Source organism: Alexandromys fortis, unplaced genomic scaffold (assembly GCF_014885135.2).
Source record: "Alexandromys fortis isolate MF-2015 unplaced genomic scaffold, M_Fortis_MF-2015_v1.1 scaffold_31, whole genome shotgun sequence".
In the NCBI taxonomy this organism is placed as follows: Eukaryota; Metazoa; Chordata; class Mammalia; order Rodentia; family Cricetidae; genus Alexandromys; species Alexandromys fortis.
The window spans coordinates 2,916,257-2,931,006 of NW_026067974.1; the positions used below are offsets into that span (position 1 = coordinate 2,916,257).

Sequence of the window (14,750 nt, forward strand, 5' to 3'; positions counted from 1 at the left end):
CCAGAATTCATCAGATCAGACAGGCTGCTATACTGATCAAACCTGACATAGAGAGAGGATATCCATCTGGCTCATGATAACAATGCTCTGGATGTTGCAAACAAAATTGGAACTACCTCATCCGAGTCCAGCTACTAATTCTAAAGACATATTTGTTATCATAAAAATATTGGTGACTACTGAGTCCCAGACCACACAAGTCAGAATGGGTGAGAGGCCCATCTTCCAGTGGAACTGTACCCCTCCCTGGATTCTGTCCCTGGTGAACCTTCCCAAGGCCAACACTATCCCAGCTCCTACCTGGCCTTGCTGCTACTGGGCTCCCCACCCCAAATCCCAGTGGACTTCTGCCACTGCAGCGCGGACCACACCAGCTACAACTGCCTCACTAGTCAACAAGCAGCTTTTCCCCAGAACTCCAACAGATTCCACAGGCCCAGACATAATCCACACCAGTTGGAAGAACAGATCCCATAGGCCCATGTACACACCAGCCAGAAGAACAGTCCCAGAAGCACTACCAGAAGCCAAGCTGATTGGAGGTACCCCAGAAGACTCAGGTTTTACTGGAGGGCAGGCCAGATCCAGAGACCCAAGAAAATTCAGCTGTACCAGATGCCAGACCATATCAAGAGACCCAAGGCCTCCAAAACTCCAGTGGAGATACCCTATGGAATCTGAAGACTCACCAGTCACCAGAACCCTTGGCCATTTAGGCCAGAAGACCAGAGAAGAAACGGAAACCAAGGAACAAAACACCCATCCAACAAAGACAAACAGAGGGATCAACACCTACACCTATAATCACCTCAAATGCAGAAGATTAAAGACCAATGTGAGAACATAATAACAGAAAAGGCAATTTGTCACTACCAGAACCCAGCTGTCCTATGACAGCAAGACCAGAACATTCCAATGCAGCTGAAGCACAATAAAATGAAACTAAAAATAACGTTATGAAGAATTGTTTTAGCTATTCTGGGTTTTTTGTTTGCCTATCTAAGACTCCTAGCAAGAGTGGAGAGGGTGCCCGAACTGGCCTTCCCCTATAATCAGACTTGTGAACACCCCAACTATCATCATAGAGCCTTCATCCAGCAACTGATGGAACCAGATGCAGAGATCCACAACCAAGCACAAGGCCAAGCTCCGGGAAAGAGCAAGGGAGGTCAAGATCATGATAGAAAAATCTACAGAGACAGCTGAATCAAGCTCGTGGAAATTCATGAATTCTAGACCCAGAGCTGTGGAGTCTCCATGGCACCAAACTAATCCCTCCCTCCATATGTGGGAGACAGTGGTGAAACTTGGACTCTCTGTGAGGCACCTGGTAGTAGGATCAGGATCCATCCCTGGTGCATGAGCTAGCTTATTGAGCCCCATGCCCTATGGTGGGATGCCAAGTTCAACCTTAATGCAGGGGGAAGAGGCTTGGTCCTGTCCCAACTTAATGTGCCAGACTTTGCTGACTCCCCCACCCTTGGAAGCCCTTACCCATTGAGAGGAGTGGATGGGGTGGGTTAGGGAGACTTAAGGGAGGCAGGAGAAGCGGTGGGAGAACTGTGGATGGAATGTAAAATGAAATTAAAAAAAATAAATAAAAAACATGAACACAAAGACATTACTATGAACAGAGAGGAACTGAATCCCTGATGTCCTTGACCTTGGTAAAAACATGGGAAAGTACCTGGTATGGCAGATATCTTATCAAGTTCACTTTGACCATTTGTAAGAACCAAATGCACATTAATCCATGAAAGAAACAACAGCAAATTCTTCTGGGTTGTCATCCTAGAAACTAGATTCTAGTCACAGATAAAAACCTTTCTGTGCCTCAGTGGCATTTATAAATAAGGGCGAAAAATTCTTCCTAAGTTAATCTAGATATTTAATGATCTTACAGTAAAATCTGCAATCATTTTATGGTAGTATGTAGAAGCAGTATACAGAATATGTGGTAAGAGGGCCATGTAGCCAGCACACTTTTGGATAAAAATAGGTAGACAGCATGATCAGACTATCATAAAAGACATAGTAAGCAACAAACTGTTATCTTCAGAAGTAAAATGTAGACCAGTGAAAGAGAATAGAGAGCCACACCCATATGGAACCTTAGAATCGGGTAGAAATGACATCCAGGTGAGTTATCAAATGAGATTTGTAAGTGAAGGATCAGGCAGTGTTATTCATGTGGAACAATGGAAAAATAAGAATGTTCTCCATCTTGTGTAGTGCTACAAAACCAGCTATAGAAGTATCAAAACTTTACAACTTCTAGAAGCAAATACGAATAAATGTCTTTGTATCTTTGGAGATTGAAAGACCTTTAAAAAGACACCAGAGGGGAACAATTATAAGTGTGGTGGTCTGAATAAGAATGGCCCCACAAGCTCACATATTTGAATGGTTAGTCCTCAGTTGGTGAACTGTTTGGGAAGGATTAGGAGGTACATTATAGCCTTGTTGCAGAGGTATGTCAGTGAGGGCAGGCATTAGGCTTCAAACGTTTAGGATATTCCAAGTTAGCTTTCTCTCTGATACTTGAGGATCAACATGCAAGCTTTAAGCTACTGCTCCAGTGCCATTCCTGCCTGTCTGCTGCCATGACGTCTACTATGATGGTCACGGACTCAAAAACTCTGATATTGTAAGCCTCAAATAAACTTTTTTTTCTATAAAGTGGCCTTGGTCATGGTGTCTTAGCACAGTAATATAGAAGTAAGACAGTAAGTTTTCATGAAAATTAAGAGCTCCTTTCTATTTAATTATAGACTAGAAAAGACAGGCCACAAGTCTGAGAGAGTAGTTTTATAATATATAAACTAATGAAGGATTAGTAATCAGGAGTATCACTACATGTCTCTAAGCAAAAGACAAATAACCCAATGGGAAAACAGCAAAAAGATACAAAAGCAGATTTCACTCAGAAAAATAAGTGACTACCGAATGCATAAATATATAAGCAACTACTCTCAAGAACGGAAAGGCAAATTGCAGGTTTACATCATTTGGGGATATGAGTGAGTCCATCAAGATTGATTCAAGCTTCCCATCTCCATGAGTGAACAGGGCAGTGAGAAGAGACGGGTTCTCATGAGCCAGTGCCTATGGGCTCCAGAACACCACTATGTTAGTCATTAGTAACTAGGGGAATCCATATTAAAATAGATTGGCATAGCAATGATTATACCAACCAGATGAATAAAAATCCAAAATAATAGAAAGTTAAGGACCAGTAAGGGGTGAATGGCAATTCTAATCCATTCTTCATGGGAATACAAATTAGTTAAAAATACTTTCAGTCACAATTAGGCACTTACTTATAGAGCTGAACATGCAATTATCATTCAACCTGGCAATACTACTTCTCATATGTAACAATTACACGTGCAGAGAAAGTTTTATGCATCAGAATGTTCTCAGGAGTATGGTTCACAGTAGAATGATACAGAAATAATAAGACTTCCCATCAAATACAGAATGGGTAACTACATGGTGGTAATTAATGAAATGAAGACTAAAGAGAAATACACCAACTAACCACAAATTAACCTGGTAAACAGGCAAAACTAAACAAATAGGGAGTAGATATGCAAGTATTAAAACCATCAAGAAAATGGTAGACACTAAATCCAAGAAAGTAGTGAACTCTGAGGGCAAGGGAAGTGGGTGGGTGTAATCTGGAGAGGGGTATTGTGGTCCTTCACAGGTATCAGTAATGCTTTATTTTACTTTTTAAAAAAAATCTTCGTTTTTATTTTTGCATTATGTATGCATGTATAGTGTATGTGTGGGTGTGGTTGCCCTTGGAGGTCAGAAGGGCATTAGAACTCCTGTAGCTGGAGTTATATGTTGTGAGCTACTCAATCCAGATGATAGGAACAGGTCTTGGGTCTTCTGCAAGAGCAGAAAGTACTCTTAAGTATGGAGTTATCTCTCCAGCTTCAATAATGTTTTATTTCATGTTTCAGATGCATTTTTCAAAAGTCCAAATATAAATTAGAAAATATATTGATAATTTAAGGGAAAATTAGAGTAATAAATAAAAGCATTATTACAGAAAGAATCTAAGTCTAAAAAAATAAATATTTAGGTGCTCTAGAGATAGCTCAGTTGCTGTGTACTCTATGACCCAAATTCCACCTCCTGCACTCATGTAAAAGCCAGGCAGAGTGGTACATATGTGTTATCCGTCTCTGGAGAGGTGACGAGAGCAGGATCTCTGGTGCTGCAGGTCCCAGTGCGAATCTCTATAAACACTCCTTTCCCCTAATCTCAAAAGGATGGGTAGCTCTCTAGGAAAGATACCTGACGATGACTTCTGCCTTCAACAGGCAAGTGCACACAAACATGCAATCACACGCTAGTCAATCTGTGCCCCCCCCCAAAATAAGTAAAAGCAGATAATTAATTATCTCAATCTTTGTTCTGTAGCACCTAGGTCAACTGATCCTTAAGCAATCTTACACACAGTTGGAAAAGTCACTTCTTCCCTTCTGGTATAGAAATTGGAAAATACTGAATGTTGAGATGCTTATGTCTAATATCTCTTCTTTCAAAAAAAAACCCCACTGATTTTTAGAGAGGCTCTTATTAAAAGGGATCTTATGACATCCCATATAAAGCTACAAAAAGGAAGAACATGAATTAATTATATTGCCAGGCAACTTAGGACCAAAATATTTCTCACTGGAGAGGAGATCATGCAATAACCGAAGCTTTATACAACAGAGCAGCACACAGGGAGTTGGAGGGGTCGCTCAGTGGGGAACGGTGCCTGCTGCCCCAGCCTGGGGACCTACGAAAAAGCTGGTGGACAGAACTGACTCCACAACATTGTCCTATGACCTCCATGTGCACACTGCACATGGCCTCCTACCTCCAAACACCCCCTCTCACACATGCTACATTTATAAACTAAGAAAACAAACAAAGCAAAAAACACTGGAATAGTTTTATGCAAAGCTCTTAAAAGTATAATTACTTAAAAATACAGGGCTAATGAGTAGTTCAACAATAGAGCACCACCCTAACATATATAAGATCCTACTTCAATCTCCAATGCCATAAAAAAAAAAAAAACAGCAAAAAATTTAAACTACCAAACACTGGCAACTTTTGCTCTAAAAGTAACTAGTTATTTTATTTAAAATATTTCTAATATTTTGGCAATTTCTACAATAGTTGCACAATAAGGTTAAGGTTACACGGCATAGCCACAGTTGTTTAAAAATGTACACAGATAAGCAAATGTCTGTAACTGACATTCCTAAGAGCTGCTGCTTTCTCAAGTGCTATGTGCTCCTCAAGGTCTGCACAATGTGGGGTGGGTCCTCAGCCTCTGAGAGCTGCTTTAGATGGCCAGATACGCAGCAAATGGAGAGGGCCCTTCAGAGCCCAGCAAAGAAAACCTCCTATTGTCTGTTAAAATGTTTTTTATTCAAACTACTTTCACTTTCATTTTGTATGTTAAAGAACGTAAGCCTTATATGCATAAATATTCATAAACAGCTCAAATTTGCCTTGTATTCTCTTGACGGCTGAATGGGCTAAAGATATAAATATCCATTACTTATAATTGAAGAATTTCTACAAAGCTATAAAATACCTGCTTCAAATCATTCCAGTTTATACTTTCAGTGACATAACACACACGTGCACACACACACATGCCTACTATGTTTTTGAAGGTTAGTCATAACTAAAGATGGTACACTGTAGACAATTTCCACATAGAGATGTTCAGCTTGTTTCCTGCAAGGTACCTAGGATCTTGTACTGCAATTTAAGAGCTGTTCTTGAGGAGCCCAATTGAGTACTCCTTCCATTGAAAGAAACAAAACAAAACAAATTCAAACTTGGTTTCTTCTCATTAGTCATCGTGGGCCTCGTGCAAAACTTCATTAACGTGTGGACTGTTAAACGGCCCCAAGTTCTCTAATCAAAGAGCAAAACTCATCCCTTCAATCCCCTCCTTCCATCACCACAAAACAAATTAGCAAGCTCCAAAACAGAAAGAGAAAACCAGTGCCATCAATTAAATGTTAAATAGTTCCAGGCCTGAATGGCTGAATGGAACAATGTTGACCAGTGACCCAATTAATTCGGGGCCCGTGCGTTTCCATCTCCAGGCTTTCTGGATAAAGGCAGGCTCACAACTTCCACGCCACCCTCTTCACGACACAACATCCTATCATTGAATAATAGAAGACAAACACTGACCTAGTTTAGACGTGCAGATGAAAAGAAAATGAAAACAGGCTACATGACAGTGGCAAGGAAACCATGGTAACTAGAGAGGGCTGTTTGCTTACTTTATTTTGCTCGGAATAATCAGCAAGCTGAGCCTTTAGCTCGGCGATCTCAGCCTCCAGCAGATGGATCACTTCCTCGTAGTCCATTTCCATCCCGTGCGCCTGCCTCTGTGCAGCCTCAGCAAGATGGATCCGGCTTCGCAGAGCTCGTGTTTCCTCAGCGACAGCTTTGGCTTCCTAAGGAGTTAAAAGTTAGTGTGGAGTGAAGAAAATGCGAAACATACTTCTGAGGTCTACACAAAGTATTTTTCTCATTTTGGCAGTTATGACTCCAAAGCTTAACACGTCTATGCTCTTTATCTTTCACCCCAAAACTAGTCAACATGTTATTTCACTATGTGAACTAGCTGCCCTGTCTTCTGTTGGTTTCTTGGAATTATTTTGTGTAATTTTTTTTTCCTGTATAAAGATTCTGTATGAATCTTTAGCATCACACACCTAGCATTGCTTTTGGAAAAATGAAGGAATGTAAAGAAAATTGAAAATCCAAAATAGATGAATAGGAACTGATCCAAAAGACAAAAGGAGTAAGCTACCGAAAAAGGAATGGGTGGAGGGGCTTGTGCTCTCAGGAGGCTACTTCAACTTCATCGGATGCGGGGAAGGGCTTACAGTGCCTTGGGGCTTCGTGGTGGAACAAGACCAAGGCAAAGCTTTCTTCCTGGATATCAGACTATTACTTCTTGTTTTGACAGTAGCATAATTTGTAGTTGTTTATCTTGTTGGATCCAATATTCAAGAGACAATGGGTTAAACACCATTTATTCATGAGCAAGCTGAACAAGGGCATATAGTAAGACAAATTTTGAGCCCGGGTCTGCTTGGCTTCAATACTAATGATCTCTTTTCATCACTGTATTGTCTTTGGATGACAGAATAAAACAAAACAAATAAACAAAAAATGCTCCAAACACTAGCTATACTTTTCACTTTGGAAGGTTAGGGTGGCAAAAGCCATTCGCTCTCTCAAAATGTGCCTTGTTGCTAGGTCACAGTCCCCTAGGACACCCGTAAAATTTAACATGGCAGCTATTATAGTGTAAAACTCTTCTTTAAAGAATGCAGGAACCTCTCTTCTCTGTAATGGAACTTTCTGCTCCAATTGCCATGGCTAATATTAAACTATGGCTATTTTGACGTTCTTGAAGCTGTTATGGAGCATTTGCTTTTGCTGGAGCATGAAGTACTGAGAGAAGCGTGGGTGTGGGGTATCCGCAAGGGTCTGTTTTCACTCAGCAGTCAATAAGTGTTTATTATATGCCAATCTCTGCAATACCCATGAACAGTATACACGGAAAACTCTCGCCCTTCAAAAACAACATTCCAGTTTCGAAAGACAGACAGTAGGTTGGGCATGAGTTCGGATCTCAGTTAGAAGACACCACAGAAGGGACGGAGCCGTGATTCCCTGAGGAGACGCTTTCTGGGCAAAAGCAGCACAAGTGCAAAGGCCTGGGATCGGATTGGGCTTTCTATCTTTGGAGAACATAGAGGCAGTCAGAGAGGCAGAAGCAGTGAGCAGTACAGGAACAACAGGGACGTAGGGAGGATACCAGGGCAGAGAGGTGACACGGGTGAGTGTGGAGACAGGATGGCCTGAAGAGCATTCACAGGCCATTTGAAGGAGCTCAGCTTCCCTCAGAGTGAGGCAGGAAGTGACAGGAAGGCCTTGACTAGAGAAGTGATAGGAAATGGCTTAAGTTTTAAGGGGGTGCATTACTCTACTTAGTTAAGAAAAAAAGGTATGTGAGGACACAGGTGGGAGCAGAAAGAGGAGGAAGGGAACAAGTAAAACTAACTGCGGTTGGCCAGGGTTGTAGAAGAGATGGGAGCTGAGGCAGTTAGAGTTCCAGTACAGTTTGGGGGTAGAACAGGCTAGGTCATCAACAATAGGAAGTTAGCATCTACTTCATACAGACAGCTGTGGGATATGATGTAAATCCAATACAAAAGGGTAAATGATACCTACACCCTTCTGGCTCAGCCTGGAGCATAAGGTGTGATGTAGATAAATGGAGGAAGGAGTGGTAGAGAAAATAAAATAATAACAAACAAACTAAAACCAGCATGAACGAATGAGCAAGAAGGAACGTGGCACATGAGAAACCATGCCAGGTGGGTTCTGACTGAGGTAGAGGGATCCTATTGGAAGATAGGGTTTTAGATGGTTTGTTGTTAGAAGAGCTATATAAACAAATGAATAAATCAGATTAATTTTAAAAGGTAAACCTGGCAGCTGGGTGCAAAGTGGAGCAGTATGAGAAATCAGCTGTCTTCTATACCTGTCACTCAAAGAATTTGATTCCCTTATATCTGAAAACACTTGTCTTATACCGTCAGAGTGCCTTTAGAAGTGAGAGTATGGAGGAGAGAGGGGGATCTACCTATTGTACGGCACCTGTCAGTCCAAGCCCAGGTAACCAAGAAAGTTACTAGTGATAGACCTGGGTCAGCTTCCCACCCTATTGCTGCTGTGCACGCTGGAGGCACCAGTTTAACATACCAGTCCTGTTCTAGAGGCTGTGTGCATCGAGTCAGCTAACTGCACACTGCACTATAGGATATGTCTAGAATCATCCACATTTTAAAGACAGGGCACCAAAGCACAGAAAGTTTAGTGTCAAGGCTGGGATTTGAACTCATGCAGTTTAGTTAACAGAGTTTATGCTCTTGGTTACTAGTTCATATACTAACTGGTCAACTACAGAAAACGTTATAAAAAATAACTTTTAGGTACCAGTTACCACCAGCATCAGCCCTGCACTAGCTTAGGATGTGGTTTTAACAACAGACTTTCAAATACATTTGAGGACACCGCACTGATCCCCATTTTCTATTCAATCAAAAAAAGAAAAGAAAAGAAAAAAAAAGAAAGAAGCTTCTGAAGTGAGGAGGAAGGGCGGTAAAATCACCCCAGCTGCAGTGAAGAATCACTAATTTGATGCTCTGTCCTCTTCACACTCACGTCGTGCAGCTTTTATTCCTCCATAAAAACAGCACTTTTATTTTTGTTCAAAGAATGCTGGTTAATTAAATGAAGAATCTGGATGGGATTTGTGCAGCTATTGCGGTGCAATGACGGTAATACGGTGTGAAATACGGCTGGGTGGTAAGTGATGCAGAGGTTTTGATGCTGAATAAATTCATACCATTTCTTTTGTAAATGCCTACCTGTCAGGCAGGTGAATGTGACCCCTTAGCAAGGTTCTAGCCCAGTTCCCACTGAATGGCTGCTTGAAAGATTAGAGCACTGAACGAAGCCTTTTAGAGAGAGCAGTAAAGAAAAGATAACAGCAGTGGGCCGGATTTAGCGAGAGGATCACAAAAATCCATGTTCTCTTTTCCTCCCAGGCTGTCTTCTAATAAATAACTGCAAAGCCTCCTATGTCAGTAACAGTTGAGCTAGAATTTTCTCAGGGCCTCACCATCAACATGAAATCCCAATTAGGACAAAGACAGTAGTCACTTACTGATATACTTTGTAAGAGGCAGAATTCAGATTACAGAGGGAAATCTTAAAAGAAAAACAAAGACGTAATAGCAGGTCAGGAAAACCAGCCAGAACATGCTTTTAAATACTAAGTAGTATGACTGAACTCAGTGGAGGAAAATCCCGAAAGATGAAGTGGAGGAAAATCCTGAAGATGAAGTACAATCAGAATTTTCCTAAGGGCAACGATGAGGAGATGCCTTCAGGCCACAGTGCCTCTTTGTTAAATAAAGGTTTGCCTCCCCACAATTTTGCTGTGAATCTTTAGGAAAGACAAGGCCAAATTCTTCTTTGAAAATATAATGCATGCTGAAGATAATCTTTGTAGGCCACAGATACTCTGGCCTTAGCTAAAGGCCGCTGTGCTGTATGTTTTCAGAGATGCAGCATTTCACCCACAGAGTAACATGATCTACAACAAAACAAACAAAAACCTGCTTAGTACAAAAGCGTACCTTTGGACGGTCCTCGTTAGGTCAGTATCTTAGATCTGAGATTCACTTTTCTCTCATTTTCCGTCTATATGATTCTGTAAGACCCAGCATGTTCATCTATGGAGTGAGCTTTAACAGCTACAAGACCATAATAGCTCTTACAAGAAGGTTAAAGAAACTATTACCATCCTTGCTGTAGTTCTTCCTTTGTTTCTTTTTACTATTTTTTTTTTTGGGGGGGGGGATGTACATATCATCTATGCTGTTACACAACCTGACCAGGTAATTTATTAAGTAAGGACTTTCTTCAGGTACTTAATTGATAATACTAGCTGTCTGGAAATGTAATTTTTACATGTCTTTTTTAATAATAAAAAATTACGGGAAATTATCCCCTCTGTAGGTATGAGTGCTAACAGTTCCCTGAAGTAGGAGTATTAACTGCAGTTGCAAACGTGTAATTAGCTCAGAAGTCCACAACCCTTACAAGCTCTGTAATTTATAAGCCAATCAGTAAATCTTTCAAATGTCAGTGGCTGACAGGAGAAAACAGCAGATTGCACAGAGATATGTTTTTAGTAAGTTATGCTACCCAAGCCCTGAGAATGCTTCTCTTATCAGCTTCCGACATTCGCTCACTGGAAAGCCTGTCTTAGTCTTTGATCCTATTTACAGTTTTCAAAAAGATTAAGGCTTGCTGCAGGAAGATGGCTGTTTGGTGAACAAGAAATGTTTAAAAGCAAGTTATGGCCAGTCTACTTAATTTGTGTACCTGACTTATTTTTTAGCTGTCTGAAAGGATGATCTCAAAGTGCTTTGCAGATATATTCATAAATGAATGAACAACACACCCAATAATGTTAATGAATTTACAGGAAGACTCTCACTTCACAAAACACTTTTGGAGACACCCTTTGGCTGTGTAACCCAAACTGGACTTGAAACTCAACGTAGTATAGGCTAGTCTCACATTTGAGTGGATCCTCCTGCTTCAGTCTCCCAAAGGCTCAGACAAGAGGCATGTAAGACCAAGACCAGCTCACAGAAAACATATCATCTATCTCTATGCCCCCACCTTTCTTCCTGTCTTCATGGGTTCTCTAGGTCTAAAGACCGTACCACTTTACTCCATCAGCCATTAAACACTTGTGAAATCCTCAGGATGCAATTCGCAGGTATTTCTTACTTCCTTTCGTATCCTCACAGCAGATGAGAGTTTTTACCATTTAGTGCATGGGATGACAGCCGCATGAGAGATCGCCTTGCCTACTGTGCTTGTCATTGCAATGTGCTATTCACATTTCTGAAGCATCAGTTTACCTCAGTCATCAGTCAGCTTCCAGCATAAGTAGCAAACATGGTCCACAGTAAAATGTATCCTCCTGCTCCATAGTTCAAAGTTCCCCAATACCAGCTTCCAAGTAAGCGTCTAGCGTTAGTACATTGAACTGCTTCCCATGATGACACACACCAAGATTCACACATGTGCCGAATACACCTCTACATAAGAATCTAAAAGATTCATTTCATAATATTTATCAAGCAACTGAGATTATGTAAAATCTAAATAGGATGAAGTAAATATCATAGTTAAAAGAAATGTTGTAATTCACTGTTTGACAATTATGTTATTTTTGTACTGAAGATTTAAAAATTACAAGGATTTGTTTACACATCCTTTTTAACACGTATTAAGACAGTAAATGCTGTCAAGAATAAAATCCTAAAGGCTTACTCCAACTCCACCCAATCCTTATTCTGCAGTGTGTGAGGCAACACTTTTTTTTTTTGTAAAGTGTATAACATGGATAATTGGTAAGTTCAGAAAACAGGGTTTAGTTTATATGAAAAATAAAATCTCCACTGTGCAAAGAATGAGTCGCTTCAACTTTCTGGAGGAAAATTAGGTCAATCATATTATAATTAGCTCTAATTAACCTTCCCAGGGGTTGCCAACTTCTTTACCTGCAGCTGCCTCACTCTAAAAGGTAAAAACTCATTTCTGCCTCGGAGCAGCAAGGAAAATCACAATAATAATTTTCAATCTCCTTCATAAAGAGGAGTTCGTAGTCAAGGACAGGTACATAAGTACATAACTCAAAAAAGTTGTACCATGTGATACTCTTTACTATAAAAATATTAATTAGTTTAAACCATGTTTTAGCGTCAGGACGGTTTAACCCTGAACATGTACTTTTTTAGTGTACTGAAGGCTAACATAAAATAAAAAGCGGTTTGCTCGTGTTAGATCCAAATGTGCTCAAGAAGAATATTTATAGTACTGGGAGCCTTTCATAGAGTTTAAACCCTTTTTATGGACACAATGCAGCTTAGTGGTTGCATCTTTAAACATTCAACATGGAGAATTCGTCTAAAGTTTAGGCCTTAAAGGGTTCTGTTGTTAAAAGAGAAGTGCATTCCTTTCAAACTAAATGAGAGAGAGAGAGAGAGAGAGAGAGAGAGAGAGAGAGAGAGAGAGAGAGAGAGAACGAGAATCTTGTAGCATTTGGCCTAAGGATGTAATGCCCATATAAATACAATATCTGATTCTAGCCAAAGAGCTAAACAAAATAGTCTCTTACCCAACCAATAATTATTGAGAAAGTGCTGTAAAGGCTGAAGAGCTGAAACAAACCTTAGGCTATGTAAGAATTGAGTCTCTAACTGAGGGTGATATCACAACAATAAATGGTTGCTGTAGGGAACCATTTTTTGGGGGGGATTGTATACTATATGCTGATACAACACTTTTAGTATTAAATAGAGATAAGATGGGGATCTGAGTAAATATACATCTGAAATATGGTTCAGGAATAAACTTCTCCAAAGATTTTAAAAAGAAAAAATAAGTAAAAATGAATTGACAACACAAAACCACTAGTGTTTATAAAATGAGAGAAGGGATTTTTATACAAGTTAAATATTTGCTTCAGGGTCAGGAGAAATAAGAATCAACATCTACCATGTAAAGAGATCTCATCTACTAATGTGGGGAAATGGGATCTTAAGAGTATGAGAGAAGACGACAATGAAGCAAGAGAGGAGATGCAAATAAGACAAAGGCTGTGTGGAGAAACCAGGGAGCATCATTTCTGCCACATCAGCAAGTGCAAGTGAGACGGGTCCATGTATGAGAAGGAGTAATGCCGTGGAGAGGAAACGGTCCCATGAGAACATCCAAGGGTGTGTCCTATGACACTGGGCTTCCAACAGAGGGAACTCTGGAGAGATACTGCAACCATATTGTAGCCATAGCAACAATTGCTAAAGCTTGCTTATGGTGCTGCATTCACTTCAAGAGCATTACTCAGTGGAAGTGCTGCTTTTATTATGCAAGAGCTGTGATGGAAATCTCGCTATTCTGGAATTCAGGCACAGACAATCTCAAAAGACAACAAACAATGTACATTTTTAAACAGAATAATTTACTTCTGTGGGGTCATACAAGACTACACCAGTCTTGTTTTGAACTCTTCAACGTTTCGTGAATAAATCATTGCTGCAATGTCATGAGTCCCATCTGACAGCAGGAGGACCGAAAGTGTTTCTCGCACAGCAAACTGCCAAGATAAGATTTTTATAGTATCAGCCACCTTATCACTACTTCCTCCTTGGATCAAATGCTCTAGTTTGTCAGTCCAACTATTATATATTGCTCCAACCTTTAAAACAAATGTTGGGCATCTACACAGATGTCTAAAGTGTAACCTAAAAGGTGCTCTTTCAGTCAATCATCATGGATTTTTAGGTGTATGTATTTTTTTCTTAGGTAAATAAGGAAAATTATGGATGGTAAGGGCACTTGGTTTTATATACAAATATGCCTCTAACAACCCACCAGCTCCAAGGTACATATTAAGAAAAGTTCACTAGAAAGGGATGATTTTGCTCTATTCTTTTTTTCCTCTGACATTCCTAAAGGCTATATGTTTAGCCTTCATGATCTCTCCATATAAAACCAATACTTAACGAATTCTTTAAAAGATCTCTGTGAATTCTCTCTTGCAAGTTACTATAGACAGGTACAAAGTGATTGACTGGAAGATGGCATGTGGTCCCCTGCAGAGCCAGACCATAAAAGACACGTTGTATGGAGCCCTATCTCGACCAGTTTCCCATAGGGAAACCTCCTATAGGTAATAGTATAACCAAATTAACTGCAGGTTTCCATGAAGAAGAATATTATCACTTTCCTTCCAAATTCCTCCACCACTGAAAATGGTCTCTAATTAAGTCAGCATGATCAAAAGGAGTTTATATAGTACAGACAAGACAGAAAAATGTTTCTTGAAATCCTTAAGACACCAAGATCTTTTCTATATTAAAGGAACAATAACAAATTGGTAATGGAAATTCTGAAATAAACAACTATATTAGAGATTTCTGGTATAAAATATCTGAGTGGGCTAACTTATTAAAGAAAGGCTTAGTTAGTTCATAGTGTTGTAGATTCAAGGTCCCAAGAGCATGATGATGACTGACAAGGTCACTTGGCTGTGTCATATCATGGTG

At 40.1% G+C, this 14,750-nt stretch overlaps 1 protein-coding gene across 4 annotated transcripts in view; it reads right to left on the reverse strand.

Annotated features, from left to right (window-relative positions):
• The window catches only part of Stxbp4 (syntaxin binding protein 4), a 147,097-nt gene that overhangs the window by 62,121 nt on the left and 70,226 nt on the right, over window positions 1–14,750 (reverse strand). For 3 of the 4 annotated variants that reach the window (XM_050156651.1, XM_050156648.1, XM_050156650.1), the window contains one exon: window positions 6,315–6,491. In XM_050156651.1, coding sequence (XP_050012608.1) covers window positions 6,315–6,491 — 177 coding nt within the window. Of the gene's footprint in view, window positions 1–6,314; window positions 6,492–10,130; window positions 10,217–14,750 lie in introns of those variants that run through there. The other variant, XM_050156652.1, reaches the window with a different exon arrangement.